General features: G+C 32.9%; 3 protein-coding genes across 7 annotated transcripts in view; 2 read left to right on the top strand and 1 right to left on the bottom strand.

Annotated features, from left to right (window-relative positions):
* The window catches only part of Picot (putative inorganic phosphate cotransporter protein picot), a 36,141-nt gene extending 26,409 nt beyond the window's left edge, over positions 1–9,732 (top strand). For 2 of the 4 annotated variants that reach the window (XM_072889297.1, XM_072889296.1), the window contains exons 2-8: positions 5,634–5,827; positions 5,945–6,184; positions 6,661–6,748; positions 7,134–7,360; positions 7,451–7,603; positions 7,697–8,068; positions 8,180–9,732. In XM_072889297.1, coding sequence (XP_072745398.1) covers positions 5,634–5,827; positions 5,945–6,184; positions 6,661–6,748; positions 7,134–7,360; positions 7,451–7,603; positions 7,697–8,068; positions 8,180–8,365 — 1,460 coding nt within the window. In that variant the 3' untranslated portion in view covers positions 8,366–9,732. Of the gene's footprint in view, positions 1–5,633; positions 5,828–5,944; positions 6,185–6,637; positions 7,361–7,450; positions 7,604–7,696; positions 8,069–8,179 lie in introns of all 4 variants that reach the window. The other 2 variants (XM_072889295.1, XM_072889294.1) reach the window with 1 other exon arrangement.
* A 2,065-nt stretch (positions 9,733–11,797) lies between these two features.
* Positions 11,798–16,322, top strand: LOC140664287 (T-cell immunomodulatory protein). Of its 2 annotated transcripts, XM_072889299.1 has the most exons (4): positions 11,798–11,951; positions 12,503–14,054; positions 14,439–14,728; positions 16,190–16,322. In XM_072889299.1, the coding sequence occupies exons 2-3, from the start codon at positions 12,525–12,527 to the stop codon at positions 14,700–14,702; spliced, it is 1,794 nt and encodes a 597-aa protein (XP_072745400.1). In that variant the 5' UTR covers positions 11,798–11,951; positions 12,503–12,524; the 3' UTR covers positions 14,703–14,728; positions 16,190–16,322. The 2 variants fall into 2 exon arrangements, with proteins under 2 accessions (XP_072745400.1, XP_072745399.1); XM_072889298.1 differs by lacking the exon at positions 16,190–16,322 and having other exon boundaries at positions 14,439–14,953.
* Positions 14,759–17,623, bottom strand: Cdk5 (cyclin-dependent kinase 5). The gene is made up of 7 exons (XM_072889300.1): positions 17,492–17,623; positions 17,164–17,252; positions 16,686–16,879; positions 16,527–16,614; positions 16,216–16,387; positions 15,746–15,957; positions 14,759–15,266 (listed from the first exon to the last, which is right to left on the bottom strand). The coding sequence occupies exons 1-7, from the start codon at positions 17,526–17,528 to the stop codon at positions 15,159–15,161; spliced, it is 900 nt and encodes a 299-aa protein (XP_072745401.1). The 5' UTR covers positions 17,529–17,623; the 3' UTR covers positions 14,759–15,158.
* Between the last annotated feature and the right edge of the window lie 388 nt (positions 17,624–18,011).

The raw sequence follows: 18,011 nt of genomic DNA, 5'->3' as shown, positions 1-18,011 counted from the left end.
ACATACAGATGGACCGAGATGGCAACTTATCATTTATCTGCGCACACTTATCGTCATATAAATGTCGCCATAAATGTCAAGGATCTTTCTTTGCTACAATGTCTCTTTTTTTATATGCAATCGCCCGATATCGATTATTACTTTTATTTGCGAATTCGACACGCATTACTTTCATCCCGTCGATTATAATTCTCACTAACATCACTTTATCATCGCTTAACTCGCTTTATTGCCATCTTTATAGAACGTTGCGTTAATAATGCGATCATGGAGATATTTGTAATATATTTAGAGAAAAATATTTTATTTTACAGAAACGATAAAAATGATATAAGTGATGCAATATATCAACATTGTATCTGGTAATTTTAAAAGCAAAATGTCAATTTTTTAAACTCGAAAATTTATTTTTCAAGAAATGAGTTTTCCAAAAAAAAAAATACTAAATTAATTTTATATTGTGCATAAAAAAAGTATTAAGAAATATTTCTGAAAACAGTTTGGCATTTAAGTAATATTTAAGGCAGTATTATTAAATAATATTTAATTTAAGATAGTTTTCTCTGATGTGTTACGATTTAGGAGATTATGGGTCATTTATTCGCGTGTTAAGCTCTCATCTCTCAGATCTTCATTTTGGCTTTTTTTGATCGATTTTAAAATTATCGATATTAAATGCAATTAGTAACTTGTGAAATGCACACAAGAGTGCATTCAGCGGTGTAGTCATGGATAAAACGCGACTGGACCCGGGCCAATAAACCCCCGCATCGCGTTCTTGGCTTTCATTCTTACTTATCAGCGAATGTGCCTTATTCTCGTCTCGGTCGTTATTTATCAATGATTTATTTCGTTGTATTTCGGTGCATCACATTTGATTAAGAAAAAGTTCTCGGATTTTCACGTTTACACAGAAATATCCTACTCGACGTAGTGATGTCAGTATCTTGGAATGAATTCGATTGACTTACACAAGATCAAATGTGACAATAATATTAATTTCATTACTTGCATTAAAATCACGTATAGATAATTTCTTCGTAAATACAAGATATCTTTAAAAACGACAAAAATAAGATTATCTTTCACGTTAAAAAGTAATAATAACTTTTCTTTATCAAAGTTTTTTTACATTAGTTTTTTTAAACGATCATTCTGTTGAGTATTGAAGTTTTATATCAATTTCGAAACCAAGATACAATCTCAGGGTTTTATTTAACAAGTAATGAAATTTCTTTACGAAATTTTGTAATTTGAAATTTAATTAATGAAATGTATGTATATAATATTAAAAATTCAAAGAAAGAGTTGTAACAGAAAACAATTAATTTTTTTAAAAGAATTGCTTCGAAATTTCATCAAAGAAGATACTATCATTATGTATCTTATTTAATATATGTTTCATATCGTACTTTTAGATCCATGATTTTAACATAAACGTGATTTGAAATAAACAAATAATATTGTAACAGTGTCATTGCTTTAGGTTTTCATATCGTAATATTTGCGCACGCAAACACAATTTTTTTAAATTTTAAATAAAAAAAATACCGATTTGCATGCATTATTTTATGTCGCCCGTAGTTTAATTTCTAACAAATAGCTGTGAAAATTCGTTCAACATTTTACAGAAGTTCATGTTTATATCCTATTTTTTTCTATTGAATTTTTTAAATTTCTTATTGAATATCATATTTAAGAATTAGATGAGAGAAGATACTTATTGAAAGCAACTTTCAACAAGTATGATATTTTGTTTGAAAATTATACAATAATATGTTGAATGCTATAAATAAGTGAAATATTTACAGATGTGTGAGAAGCTATTAAACTCACAAGATTAAAATGAAACAATTAATAATTTTCATACAATGATAGTAAAAAAGAAACCAGTGTAGGCTGATATAAATCATAAATATAGTACAGAAAATTCGACGAGTATCTTCGACACATTCAAAGAACATTATAACAATATTTGCTCGAACTTTTATTCCCGCGATTAATCAGCCCTTAGCTAATGATTCACATATTGACGTAATTATGTAAGGTCAATCGTTTGATCTCAGATAACGGGAGATCGCTTTTGAATAACACCGGTGTATATCGATTCAATGGATTGTGTCCAATTTAGTAAGCAATACTTATGCAAAAGTTAATGCAAAACTGAAAGCTTCTCGGTTATAAATAAACGCGGTTATAAATGTTCGTATGCGTGCTCCTTTTCTAAGCTCCTTTTCTAACAATAAGTAGCTCGCGCTATAATTTCTTTCAAATAGAATTGTTGATTTTAAAGCGTGTGCAAAGGCGTATTTCTCTGTGTTCGTTTGTTTAACAAGTATATTTGTTCAATATCCAGGAAACATAGAAGTACATATATTATAAGCAGTCAATTTTACACAGAACTATTTTCTAATGTTACAAAAAATATACTTAAAAATTACACACGTTCTTAAAGCAGTTAAAATCATCGAGCACAAGTTTACGTAAGAAAAATGTATTTTACTACTTTAACTATCGCATATAAAACTACGATCTTTTGTCATAAATAAAATGAAGTGTACATTTTTAAGACGTTGGACAAGAGCAGAAGAAAAAGGAAGAGAGGGGATGTAGTAGATTTGGATAATTTATGCGTGGGCTAAGATAACTGGTCGATTAAAACAATGTCGTGCGATGTCAATCGACTTAAGCTGGTTCGATGAGCGCGAGTATAGGCGTCGAAATTTATTCCTAGAAATACTTGGGCGAATTAAGGCAAATGAATTCAACGCATGACAAGCGTTTCGCCGATAATTTGTCGATCGTTCGCCTTCTATCATTTTTGCTCTTTCTAGAAGAGCGCGTTGGGACGCTAATCTCAGAGCGTGATAAGAGAAATAAATCGAGTGTAATCGGCTGTAAAAAAATTTTGTAACATCTATCGAGAAGGGAACGAGAAAGAGAGAGAGAGAGAAAACAAGGAGGAGTCGCGTTTGCTTCGTGACGTAGTTTCAAAGTAATTGTTAACACAACACAAAAATTAATAACGTAAGACAAGGTATAAGGAGGTGTAGCCATAAGTCGCAAAGTCTTCTATTGGGGAAGCGTTATCAATTTTCGAATTTTGAAAATCTCGCGTATGTATAATTATTCTTTTTTAAAAAAACTAAAAGTCAGCTTTATTTTATAAAATTTTAATCTCTAACATTTGGATATTATATGACTATTTACTGTTCAATTAAATGTATCAGATTAAAATTAAAAAATGTCAAGAAGATAAAAGATAAAGTACTGAATCGAATTATTTTTTTAATAAATCGAGTTTTAAAATTAATTTTTTTCATATAATTCTGGTACACGTAGTATGTCGTAAAAACATGCAATTAACAAAACTCATTTCCCGAAATAAATGATTACGTTATTTGCTATATGTGATAAAATGACTAATAACTGTATTAAATCGGCAATACAAATATTGTAATGTGTTTTTCGTCGGTTTGTGTTTAAATAAAAACTTATAACTCTCTTCGTAATTTTTGTGCTAAACGTTCACTTTACTGTAGCCGATAATTTGAGAGATATTTCTCGAGAGATTTCTTGCGGCAGTCTTATTATAGAATCAATTGCATTTACGAATATTCATTTGAAATTGATTACATAAAACGGGATGAACTTTTGATTCGCTTAACGGTCAATCAGTCATCTCAATCAAAGCAAATCTCAACAATCTTTAAATCATCTTGCAATCAAGTAGTTTATGCAAACAATAATTGACATAGATATCAGAAATATTTATTCTAATTTTAATTCAGATTTTTTTACCTAACAATAAATTAAAAATTAATTTTTTCCTGAATTATAGCAAGATTATATTTTAATTATATTTCATGTTACAGCTTACGTTAAAAAAAAGAAATGAATGATAACGATGATATTGATAATGTATTACGTAAAACGCATGATTATTAACACGAACACGTTAAGCGGAAAGAACCACCAATCCGAAATGGCTTTATTAGTTATATCATCGTTGACATGATTTCAAACCCGTATGGAAAATTACTGTATCAAGACCGTCCCGTGCAGTGACCTTTAATGTTTTCCTTCTATGGAAAACTTGTCATGATACTTGTGAATATACGGAATTACATGTACGATCGCTTTTTAGATGTCTTATTTGTAGTTTTAATTATAGATCAATTATATACATTGATAATAAGCAATTCGTCGATGACAGAGTTTCTTACATCAACTTTGATTAGATGCAACGTTTAGTTGATTTATTGATATATATATATAGCTTATGTATCATTGACTTCTCTTGTGTACTTTGCTCTCTTGTGTATGCGTGTTTCATTGTTGATAATTATCAAGAATTTGCGCTTGTGAATTCTTGATATTATCACAATGAAAGCAGTGACACTTACATGACCGTATATATACGTTGCATTTGATTATGATTTAGTGACTCATTTTTTTCATTGATTATCACGTATTAAACTCACCTGTTACATGCGTGACAAAATATTTCAGTTTGTGTGAAATATGCGTGAATTTTGCCGATTCAGCACTCTGAAATTTAAATCTGACGTCATACTTTCATTTGACTATGAAGAGAAAATAAATGTCATACATGTACATTTTTTAGAGAGGATTTTTTCTTTATATATTAAGTGTATAAATTTATAAACTGTCGTTTTCTCTTTCAAGAATTAATATTTGGCCGTAAATTTGAATATTATTCCAAACAGAAAAATTAATAATAAAAAGTAATAAAATAAAATAATAAAGAATAATGAAATAATAAAAAATAATACTCTAAAAAAAAGAACATTGCTTGCTCATAGATATTTCTAAAAGTATTTAAAAGTCATCTGAATGATAAAACGCGATGTTATCTCTTCATGTGATATTTTTTAGTATATACATAATATCAGTATTTATTCACGACATTTATTCTCTTCCGTTAACAATTTGCAACTTTCAATTGACTCATATCTCTTGTGGCGTAACCCTCACCTCGGCATTGGTCCCGTCATTTGTCCTTCGGTTATTTCCGTGAAAATTTGGCAGAGTATCTGTTAATACGCGATGGCAGGACACGTTCCGGCGAATATCTTAAGAGCGCCAATTAACGATGTCATAGTTATTTCTCATTCAATTTTATCGCAATCATATTTAGAGGACACGTGTCGAAGAAAAGCATATATATTTTAAAGTTATTATAAAATAATGCGTAACATATTAAGGCAATATACAAAGCGGTTCAAAACGCTGTTTGCCTCCAAACATAATGATAGATTCTACGATTAATCTGGAATCGATATTTCTCAACTGACTCCAAATTGGGACTGCTGAAAATTAACTTTTCGAAGTTTTGATTCCATGCTTGATTACGTACATAGTTTAAACAAATATATTCTAAAATTGTTATAGAAATATAATAAACCTATTATATTTTTAGAAATAATTTTTACGGAAGAAAAATTGACTTCGAATTTGTAATTAAAATTAAAGATGCGGATTTAAAATATTTTTAGGAATATATAAAGAAATATTATTACATGAGATTTATTCATCATGTTTCATCCGACTCACAATCAGCAAATTGCATTTGCGGCATGCGACCAATAGTTTATATTTTCTTTTGTCAGGTTGGATGGGAAAACGTCACATGGTAACATTCATGATATTCCTTGGTATGGCAAATGCTTACATAATGAGAACCAACATGTCCGTGGCTATCGTCGCGATGGTCAATCATACCGCCATCCAGGACGTCAAAGTGGAAAAAGTGATAAATGAATGCGGAGATCTTATCACCAATGAAACTGAAGCTGCCGAACGTGTGAGTACATAAAGTTGTATGATTCTTTCTTTCATTGAAGAGATCACACATGCGAGAGTTCAGAGAAAGAAAGAAACTCAGAGTACGGTTTAATAAAATGATCCTTTCTCCTTGTAGAATGCCGATGGACCTTTTTTGTGGAACAATAAAGAGCAAGGCTATCTCTTGAGCTCGTTCTTCTGGGGCTACGTTATCACGCAGATACCGTTCGGTATCCTCGCCAAACGTTATGGCGCGAAATATTTCCTCGGAATTGGCATGCTTATCAATTCGATTTTTGGGCTGCTGGTCCCCGCATCTGCGTACTGGGGATACTGGTGGCTGATGACTATTCGCTTTATCCAAGGTTTAGGAGAGGTAAGTAATGTTTCGAAAATCCTTTACAGTTTTATAGTAACACGATAGTTTGATTGAGACTCAAGAAGAGAGAGCGAAGATGAGAATGTGTGATGTTTCGGGATCGGTTATCTATTGTTTGAGTACATATGCTTTGCTATGTGCGAACAGAAGTATCATTCATTTTCTCGTAAGTATATACAGTTCTGAATTTATTACATTGAAAAATTTGATAAAAAAGGAATATACATTCACATTACGAGGGTCCTTGTACCTTATTTTAGCTCTTCTTCTGTTACATTGAAAGAAACTTTTATAGTTAATAAAATAAAGTAAGAGAGTCTCTCTGTGTTTATTTTTGCAGAGATAGAAATATTAGCGTGTAGTGTTAGTCTTAAGCTTATAAAAGATTACTGATCCGTTTGAGTGTGAACGTTTTTTGATTGTACGGGTGTATTTCCTTTCCCCCCATAGGAATGGATTAATCCCTATTGCAGGGTCCTATTGTGCCTTGCACGCACGCATTGCTGGCGAAGTGGATACCACCTAACGAACGGAGCAGGATGGGTGCCTTCGTCTATGCTGGTAAGCTCGTTCAATGCGATCTTTTATGTAGCGATTTATCGAGCGCGTACCAAGTCGAGAGCTAATCCGCCACGCGAGTGTCTTCCTCTCTGGAGCAAGTTTGATACATCGGGTCGCTACTGTGTTCTGTATGCGCGTGCTGCGACGAAACTTGTGGACCAGTTTTTTTTCGATTTTTCGAGTTATCTTTTTTTTTCCTTTAGCAACTCTTTTTCTTCTATTCTATCTCTCTCACAAGATTTTCTTTTATTAGTAAAAAAAAAAAAAAAAAAAAAAAAAAAAAAAAAAGAGATAGAAGAGAAAGTGAGCTTCAGGCATCTAATAATCATCACATCATTACTAATCATATTTTTTTTGTATTCTTGTCCTTTTTTCCGACATATAGGTGCACAGTTCGGGACAGTAATTTCCATGCCGTTGAGTGGTCTACTGGCCGATTGGCAATTAGTAGGTGGTTGGCCATCCATTTTCTATGTATTCGGTGCTATCGGTACCATTTGGTGCATCGCGTTCCTTTTATGGGTCTATGAGGATCCCGAGCAACATCCATCCATTTCGGAAGAAGAAAAGAAGTATATACTCAGTTCTCTTTGGGGTAGCGCCGGCATATCTGTGAGTTTTTACATTATACTTGCGATATTGTAACCGATCGAATGTTTATCTTATCTTTAAGCGATGTAAATTAATGATTTTTTTCTCTAGTCATCACCTCCCGTGCCATGGAAGTCTATTGTAACTTCGCTGCCATTCTGGGCTATTTTGATGGCGCACATGGGCCAGAATTACGGATATGAGACGCTGATGACTCAACTTCCGACATTTATGAAACAGATTCTCCATTTCAGCATTAAAAACGTAACTGATATTATTTGTGAACGAGATATGCAAGAAAAACAATTTTTTAATAGTTTTCACATGAGAGTTATAATATGTCGTTTATATTTTCAGAATGGTTTCTTTTCTGCACTTCCATATCTTGCTATGTGGCTCTTCTCTATATTTATTTCTCATGTCGCCGATTGGATGATCTCAGGAAAATACTCTCATACAGTGACTCGTAAGATCATCAATAGTATTGGTCAATATGGACCAGCTGTGGCATTGATTGCTGCCTCATACACTGGTTGTAATGCCTCGGCGACTATAGCCATTATCACAGTGGGAGTTGGTTTAAATGGTGCTATTTATTCCGGTTTTAAAGTAAATCATCTCGATATCTCACCCAGATTTGCCGGACTTTTAATGTCTTTTACTAATTGTATTGCCAATCTCGCTGGACTTCTCGCGCCAATCACTGTTGGACTGATCATCGATGATTCGGTAATTAAAATAATCTTATTAAAAAACTATTAAGTGAATAATTAAAATTTTGAGATTGAGTAATTAGAATTGATTAAACAATAATGTACGCGTTACCGTTTTATTTTTCAGCCAACGCAAGCAAAATGGAGAATTGTATTCATGATCTGTGCTGTTATTTACATAGTATGTGCAACATTTTATTTATGTTGCGGTTCTGGGCAGAGGCAAGTATGGGATAATCCGGATAAAGACGATGACAAGAACGAGAAAAAGCAACTAGATGGGGTACAAGTCATCAGTGAAACTCAACATTGACATATAAATATTTTATCAATAAGATAGTGGCGATACAAAAGAAAATCGGCACTATCGACGTGACGATTGTGTCCATCTGGCTGCGTACATTTTGCGTGCGTACATTCATTCCCTCCCTAATGTTTAGCAATTCAAAACGAATGTACATTAAGCTAAAACATTTAAGTTAATCTCAAAATTATTCTTTTTTTTTTACTATAAACAGATACAAAATTTTTTCACAATAGGGATTATCACAATCATACTGTAGGTTTTCATACTTTTGTACTCAATTGCAAAAGTTGTATACCAATTGTTGTAGTGTTATAGTATGTGTGTTTCATGTAAAAGACGATTCGTATGCATGTGAGAATGAGAGAAAGAGATAAGTATATACATATATGTATACTCATAGCTGAGTTATTATAAACTTGATTCATTTATCATTTGTTATATATTTTATAATTTATCATTTTTTACATAATTTCGGGTATTATGTAGAATTAGAAAAAGTTGCACTCTAAAAATTGGCATAGAGAAACAAAAAAAGACAATTCTAAAAAAAAAGGAAGTGAAAACTATTGCTTGCAGATAAGTCAATTTTCACAAACTTGCCAAAGGAAAATATCATGACAATACAATCAACGCAGATATGAATGACTACAAAAGTGGCTTTTCTGAAATTGTTTCAATTTAATCATGCAATTACATGCGCGTATTTAATTGAATTAAATATTTTTTTGATATGTAAGTGAAAGAGCGAAACATCAAATTCTTTGAAGTGTGACATCAAATTTGTTTACAATATGCTTAGTGATACTTGGGTAACACTACTATGGAATTGATGTATTACATATTTTGAAACAATTTTAAAAATTTTGATTTGCATGATTTTGAGCAGTCTATTAATTTATCAAACATCTCTGTTAATTTCTCATCTTGAACAAAATTTATCAATCTCGATCTTCTATAACAGAGAACACCCACTTTATTATTATAAGAGACTATATATACCCTAACAGCACACATGTTCAAAAAATCTTTATAAGAGATCCATAGGATGTTAAAACATTTTATGGGTATGAGTTGAAATTAACATTTGAGATAAATTTGAATAGATTTACCACAAATCTTGCAGAGGAAGAATCTATTGTAGTATTTATTTTTTGATGCGCTTATCTTCAAGTTAGATAGTTTGTGTTTGTAATCTGACAAACTTGTGGCAGCAGTATTAGAGCAAAGATCCCTTCATTGTTCATCTTTTTTTGTTATATATCACTTTTTATTGCAGCTACAGCTATTTTGTATTGTGCGTGTGTTTTGTGAATGAAAAAGTTGTGAAAGGAAGGTTCCCATCCTCATCTGGGAGACTTTACCTCCAATTGCCCCGCGACTAGCACAGTGTATGTATAATACAATAATGGTGTTTATACATGTTGTAGATATTTGCGCATCGTGTGCATAAAGTCTTATTAGTTATATATACATATAAGATATAAATATTAGATGAATTATTATTATAATATAAATATTTATATAGCGTTTATAAGAAACAGAAAAAAAAATCATTATTTCTCGATTGTACCAAGAAATAGATATCGTCAAACAAAAAGATTCTGTTTATATAATGGAATGCATTTTTTTGTAATCAATAAGTCTCTATTTTCCTTAAAAACTGCACAACTAAACAACTTTAACAATGATTGTGAATTTTTTTTTATACAATTTTTGTTGTAATCGATGTTATATTATTGATGACTCGTCGATGAAATACGTAATCGCGCAAAAGAAATACAATCCCTTTAAGCATATCTCGAACACAAACATTTTATTCTACATTAAATTTTCAAGTTTTAAGAGAGAAAAAATAAGAAGGATGTTCTTACGTATGTTATACTTGAAATCTTTCGCTCGCGAGAATAAGTCTGAAGTGATTGAATTGCCTAAAAATTAAAAGATTCATTAAACAATATTTATATCAAGAACATTCATCTGTATTGGCTTTATTTATCTTGCGATGTCATTTCGCATATATTTTGTGTAAAAACAATGGAAACAATTTACATACCAACGCACGCGTTAATTACAAGTAGAGGGAAATAATCTTATGCAAGTATCCTGTGATTGTTATATTTAAAAAAGTGCCTTCAACAAGTTGCGTTTTTCTTTTTTACATATAATGTATTGTTAAAAGAAATTTTTGCGTTACTCTGACAAAAAACAACAAACTAAAATATCGAAAATTATTTCAAGTATGTTACCAGTATGTAAACATTTTTATGTAAGCTTAAACAATTAACTGTAAATTACTTTACTGTATGTATTTCCGATATGGCGATAACATGTACAATTAATAATCATTGTTAATCGATTCGGAGAAATAGATTCCATCAGAAAAATTCAACAATAATGAGGAAGTTATCCAATACTAAAGTATGATAAAATCATTCAATGCAAAATTTTGCAAACCCATATTTTTATACAAATATTTATATATAATGTACATAAAATATTAATATACGATCTTCTAGAAATGTTACAATGTTAAAAATATTTTTATTGTTGGGATTGTAAAATATATATATATATATATATATATATATATATATATATGTGATAATAGAACTGCAATTAAATAAAATAACGTCTAAGATACAGCCGTGATAAACTGCTGTTGGATATTTATATTATTTTGAAATTTTTTATTAAATCCTATACTTTTTTATATAATATCTACTTTTTTGTAACAAAACATTAGTACATATATTACAAGCAAAATAGGTGTTAATGGCATGTAAATTTATGCACATGTATGTACTACCATATATACATATGCGTATATGTGTACATTAAACATTAAATGTTAAAAACAGCAATTCTAATAATGACTGGAAATTACCACTTATTAATAAAATGAATTTGCGAAAATTTTTACAGTTTCAAAAATGGATCACGTTGAAAAGAAAATGCATTAAGCCATTCTGCAGATACTTTTACATATATGTATTTGTAGCCAATATAAATAATATCTTTCCGTTCTATCTTCTGCAATTATTATCCTTTATTATCTAATTGTTTAATTTTTATTTTTTTTTTGATTCTGAAAACTTTTTATTTAAATCATTCATGAAAAGTTTGCGAATTAGTATATTTCATATTATCTATCGCAATATGTATTTACATGTACAGTATTATTATATAAAAACGAAAATTAATAATAAAAAATTATTCTTAAAATAAAGTTTTTTTCTCTCAATGCTTATTTGGAAGTTTCTTTTTTATATTACGCGCATTCTTTTGCGCAAAATAATATCTCGAACTCGAATGATACTCGACTTTATTCATGTAAGGAATACGTTCGGAAATCTTACTTGTTGGATAGAGTAATATTGAATTGACCAATCAAAACAAAGAAATCTTTGCTCTTTTTGTAGATGATGAAACCAGAGAGAAACCTAGGGTAAAATTTCCGAACGTACCACGCTAGTATGTGTCATTAGCTGTCAGATATGGTCTATCAAATATGATAATTTGTAGTGTTGCACAACATATGTATATTTCTTGTAATATTTAACGAAAACGTTGAATTTTGGTCAAACTTATAAATGTATGTATTTGATGGTGAAAAAGTTTTATTTTATAGTTTTGCCCTCTCGTATGCAACTTTTCCTCATATTATTTTAGGTTACGTATAAATTTGTAAAAGAGTGATGTGTTCTTTGTTTATTGTTATTCATCACACAAATTGAATACATTTTTTTAGAATTTTCTTTCGATTGTTCGTGGCCTCTCTGTGAAAAAAACTGTTATGTATAATATAATAATATGTCATTTCGGAAATTTTTTTTCTATGATGACAGAACCAATATATAATCAGTTTAACATATTCATGTCTCTTTTACATCTTTAATTTAATATCATTTTTAAAATTTTTATCTTCTCGAGATTAATAATAATTTTGGGCCATAATATAAAAAAATGGACTTGATGTAAAAGCATGTTTATTACATCATAGAGTGAGAAAGAAAGAAATACATTTTGGAGTTATTGTTTCATTATTTTGATATTTATATATCAAATTGTATTAAAAATATATCATACCGTATCCAAATAATACTTTTATTGCTTCTTTATTTTTAAGATGCACAATTATTGCAGGTCATTCATTGAGGTATAAATCATGCTGCCGATTCGAACATTGGTTCTTCTCGTTGCACTCGTCACGGTAGCGAGATGCAGCGATATAACACCCGCTGTGTTCGGTAACGTGTTGGACGGTATGCCAGCAGCATTTGGTGATTTCAATTCCGATGAACTGACAGATGTATTTATGTTGCGTGGAAAACTGGAAGATAATCTGACAGTAGAGGTATTCTTGGCGGCCGATCAGGAGCCGTTGTTGCGACCTGCGCCGCACCTGAATTGCTCGTTCAAGGAGCGTGTGACCAGTGTAGTACCGGGTGATTTTGACGGTGACGTCTTCATGGATATCCTAGTAACAACCTTCAATAAAACGGAAAAGCTTACTCATGTACATATACTCTGGGGTGGAAACGGACACCTGAATTGTAGCGACGAATCATTTCCACCTATAAAGATGCACGACCAGCCACTAGCATTGGACTACAATCAAGATATGATAATTGATCTTTTCGGAGTGGACGAAAACGGTAAAAGGGTATTCTGGATATTCAAAGAGAATAGACATGCTCCGCAAAAAATTTACATGGACCGAATCGAATCGGACTTGCCGCTGGAGCCAGTGAGACATCCGCATTCCAACGCCTTTCTAGATTTAAACAGCGATTTTCTGTCGGATCTCGTGGTAACCACGAATAAGTCCTTCGAAATATGGTTAGGTACCGAGCAAGGATTTCAGTTTTCTCACAGGATCTATCTCCCGTATAATATCTCGTTCGATAGTGACTTCAAAGGAGAATTTGGCCAGACTCTTTATCTGGATGTTGAGCTAACTGGCAAAATGGCTCTTCTTCTGCCACTGTGCTTCAACGAGGCCTGTACCAATTGCACGATAATGATGTACCAGAACGGCTGGCACAATCTGCGAGTGAACTTCCGTGATCCCAGTAACGTATTGTGGGGTTTTGTGAAGCCGGACGGTAAGCGTTACACAGAGACCATTACTCTACGTGGCGGTGACTTTAACATGGACGGCTATCCGGACTTGTTGGCTACTCTGCAGTCTTCCACTGGGAAACATTCGTTCCTCTTACAGAACGTGGCATGTAAAAACTGCGCCGGTTTTAATCGTACTTTCGAGATCAAATGGCAAGCATTGAATCCGTTCTTCAACGAAACCGCCATGGCGGTGTTTTACGACTTTTATCAGGACGGTATTCTGGACGTGATTTTGGTGGAGTTTGATAAGACCAGTAGTAATCCTTATCGCACCGCAGCGTTCAAGAATAGTTTGGACTACGATGCGAATTTTGTTAAAGTGATGGTACTCACCGGACGCACTAATAGCATGTATCCAATTTCACCGGGCTCGCTTGGTAAGAAAAAGCGAACCTACGGCACAAATCTGCCGGGACCGTCGATTGCATACAGAACAACCACGCAGGACGGTAGTCCTCGTAATGCAATTGCCGCACAGTTACCGCAAAGTGCGCATTTCTCGCTTAATCTACCATACACCACCTTCGGTTTAGGAAGAACGCCCAATTTCGTGGATGCTCTTACGATAGGGGTATGTGAAAAAAAACATAGACAAGTAACTTGATTTTTAGGATTAACTAGATTTCGTTTTCTATTTTACAAGTAAAAAAAATTATATTTAATTTTTTTTTAAACTTTAAAAAAATTTGTAGTAATTTATTTTTTTTATTTATGTCTAAATTCAATTTATATATAAAAACTAAATATCAAAAAAATGGGTTAAAATATCTTAAAAAATTCATTAATTTTTACTTGTTAAATTTAATTTATTAACTCTTTTTCGAGAAAATTTTATTATACACTTAATCACTAATTTAGCCTTAATAATTAATTTTCTTTGATTGTTAGTGTAATTCACTTTGTAGTAAAAAATGTCTCGAGTAATGTTAGTGTTTGAAAAAAAAATTGTGTCTAGGTTGGTGGTAAATCACGAGAATGGCCGCAAATCATCCCCAACTCTCAAATGGTCGTGATACCAAATCCGATTGCCGAACCATCGAGATGGAAGGCTCAACTATTCGTTACACCTAGCAAGTTGATCCTACTGAGCGCTGCTGCATTAACGGGGACATGCGGTTTGATCACAGCCATTATTCTCGGCTTGTACTGGAAGGAGAGACGAGAGGACAAAATTGAGAGGCTACAAGAAGCGCACAGATTCCATTTCGATGCGATGTAGACGAATGAATATTTATTCACAAAAGGGTAAAGAGAAGAGGAATCGATAATTAAGACTTGTTTAAGATATTGGTTTATTGATATAATAATTATTTAATAAATAAACCGCGCTTAATATATTCTCAATCTCACGTAATGTTCATACTCATCTTTTCGCGACAGCAAATCATGCGTCATGTCTCCTTTTAGGAAAATTTTCACTTTCAATACGAAGATGTTGCTGTCAGAGAATAAATTAACGATTTTTATCGATTCTTCCGTGTCGTTTTATGAACAATGAGACACCATCGGTATCTTCTCGCGCGGCAATCGCTTCATCTCGAGCGCATATAATATATGTATATATATATTAACAAACGATCTTTGACGGTGTGTTTTCTTCTCCATTTTTTGGTCGCCGCACATCAGATGCGCATGCTAATTTTTTCGATCGATTTAAGTTAAGAGGGATGATTCGCTATTGGCATCGGTCATTCTTTATGGCAGGGTTCAAATCGTTGAAGTATGGATGCGCCATCGCTTCCTCTGCTGACAGCCGTAGAGCCGGATTACACACCAATAATCTCTGTACATCAATCAGATATACAAACGATATCCATTAAAAATTTGATATATATACAAGTGGGAAAAACAGTTTTTGCACTTTTAATATTTTTACTTAACATTTTCTTTTTTTAAATCAAAGCTTGTTTTGATATATTGAAACTTTGTCTCTTATATATATAAAATAGTATAACTAAAAAAATCTATTATCTTTAGTTATTTACGATCGAAATATTTATACTTTGATTATAATATTTTGGATCATCTGCATTCTAGTCTCATTATAGCTTTTTATTTCATATTGCTTTTATTGTTCGCTATTTAAATCATTTGTTATAGATTTATTAAAATTGTTAGATAGCAATAGAAAACTTTATCATGCAGTTAACTGTGTATCGTTTTAGTATTTTCTATATTAAATAGAATTGCATTTATATGCTTCACATTTCTGCTGTTTCAATAATAATAAATAAAAAAACAAAAATAAACGATGCAATTTACCTGGAGTAAGTCTTTGCCTCTTGAAGTGAGTTTGGGTGTAACCTGTGCCAGTCCTTGCGTGGGATGGTACTGCGGGAAGGGCTTATAATCGGGAAGTGTCGTTAAATCTGGCCAGGTTTCCTCGGTCGGTGTGCCTAGCATTTTGAATATTCTTTTCAATTGGTCATCCACATCTGATCCAGGAAAGAGCGGTCTGCCGGCGTTCGCTAATTCTGTGTATCAAGATGAAATTATTATTATTTATTATTTTTATTCATTTATTATTATTTAGATATTTTATTCTAATTAATATAAATGAATGTGTTATTAAAAAATTAGAGATATGTATCGAAAAATCTTCAATTAATTATTACCATTTTTTTTGAGAGAAATATATTTTTAAACATTTTTGACGCCGTACAGACTGAAAAGAAGTCTCATCAAAGATTGTTTTGAACTCTTTAGGGAAGGAAAAATCGTCGAATGGTTACCGGCGAATATGCATCCCGCGCTCCACATATCAATGGACGTTGTATATAATTTTGCTCCGAAAAGAACATCCGGGGGACGGTACCATAATGTAACAACTTCCGCTGAGTAACATTTTACAGGAATACCAAATGCTCTTGCTAATCCGAAATCGGCGAGCTTCAACTCCCCGTTCTGCAAACAAATTTCTACTTGTATTTCAATATTCTTTCTTAAACAATAAATAAGATAAATATAATCTTGTGTGAAATAATTTTTTCTTACAAATGTATACATACAAGAGATATAAACTTAAATATATAAAGTTGCATACCTTATTGATGAGTAAGTTCTGTGGTTTGAGATCTCTATGCAAAACATTTCGACTATGGCAGAATGCTAGTCCTCTTAGTAACTGATATCTGAAAGCATATAAATTTGATAATGGATAATTTTGCTCATAGTGGATTTAAAAAGAAATAAAGTGTCTTACAGGAATGATTTAACGACGTCCAAATCAATCTCTCCATTTAGACTGTCAAAATATTTTTTGAGATCTTGGTCGCAGTGCTCAAACACCAAGGTGAGCTTCTTGTCGCTGTGCAGCACGTCATAAAGACGAACTATATTCTTATGCTTGAGTTCCTTCAGTAGACAGATCTCCCGTAGTGCTGACGACGGTACACCCTTGAGCAACATAAAGAGCACACAAGAACGATAAGACACTAATATCAAGGAGAACTTTGCCGGCCTTCGTCGAAGGAAATTATTTTTAACGCGACACAAGAGAGAGAGAGCGTCGCTTTGTATAAATAAAACACGAGCGATCGATTAATTAAATTAATCGGAACGCCGGTGTCGCGGCAAACAGCAAGTGGGGGACGAAGGGGAGACATTACATGTAAAGGAAGATAAAAAAAAAAAAAAAAAAAAAATTACAGAGATACAAATATCGCACAAGCACCACCTACTTCGTCATCATCGTCCAATCTCACCCGCTTCAGCGCGACGATTTCGTGTGTCTCGCGATTCTTGGCTTTGAACACGGTGCCATAAGTGCCTGGAAAGAGAAGAAAAGCGAGAGTCGTACAGGAGGCGAGGCGGCACGGTACGTTGTTGTGTTGACAGCACACGCAAGGGAGGAGGGAGGGGGGGGAGCCCCACCGGACGACCGCGCGACGCACGGCACGGCACGGCACGGCACGGCACGGACGTGGGGCAACGATGACGCCGAGACGTCGCGACGATGCCCGATGACGACGCGCACCTTACCGCTCTACGCGTTCATAAACAGCTCACCTTCTCCTATTTTCTCGAGCTTCTCATACTTTTGCATATTTTTGCTGATACCACGGGCGGAACGCGCACGCACGCACGCACTGTCGCGCACAGTCTGCGCGGGCCCGATAGACACTCTGACGCGCAATCATGTCTGCCAATCTGAGATCTTACCCCGAACAGGTTACCAACAGTTGCGGCATTTTTACCCATCGGATTTTACAATCATAGAGCTTGCAATAATGAAGAGGTCTTATCTACGTGTCCATAAAGGAAAGGGTGTCTATCCATAAATAAATATATTAAATATAAAGAACTTTGTTTCATTTTTCTGTCTACAATTTTCTGCTTCTATCAAGATAACTATAGCAACGTAGATAAATTAATCCTCGAACACTATAACTTTTAAATCACACGTTTTTATAATGATGGAGTAAACATATCCAGTTGTCAAAGAAAAATTTTACTGTTATTTTGATGATACAACATGTTATAAATTAGATAACATTGAAATTATGACAGGTCTATAATTTGTGCTGAT

Source organism: Anoplolepis gracilipes, chromosome 3, assembly GCF_047496725.1.
Source record: "Anoplolepis gracilipes chromosome 3, ASM4749672v1, whole genome shotgun sequence".
NCBI classification, from domain to species: Eukaryota; Metazoa; Arthropoda; class Insecta; order Hymenoptera; family Formicidae; genus Anoplolepis; species Anoplolepis gracilipes.
This window is presented reverse-complemented; position numbering and strand designations above follow the sequence as displayed.

Excerpts from the sequence above, each read along its gene's own strand:
- Cdk5 (XM_072889300.1), bottom strand. The coding sequence starts at position 17,528 with ATGCAAAAGTATGAGAAGCTCGAGAAAATAGGAGAAG. Across the intron at positions 16,388-16,526 it reads AGAACTTACTCATCAATAAG|AACGGGGAGTTGAAGCTCGC; the intron begins GTATGCAACTTT and ends ATTTGTTTGCAG. Across the intron at positions 15,958-16,215 it reads CGCGGGATGCATATTCGCCG|AATTAGCGAACGCCGGCAGA; the intron begins GTAACCATTCGA and ends CTTGATACACAG.
- LOC140664287 (XM_072889299.1), top strand. The coding sequence starts at position 12,525 with ATGCTGCCGATTCGAACATTGGTTCTTCTCGTTGCACTCGTCACGGTA. Across the intron at positions 14,055-14,438 it reads TGGATGCTCTTACGATAGGG|GTTGGTGGTAAATCACGAGA; the intron begins GTATGTGAAAAA and ends AATTGTGTCTAG.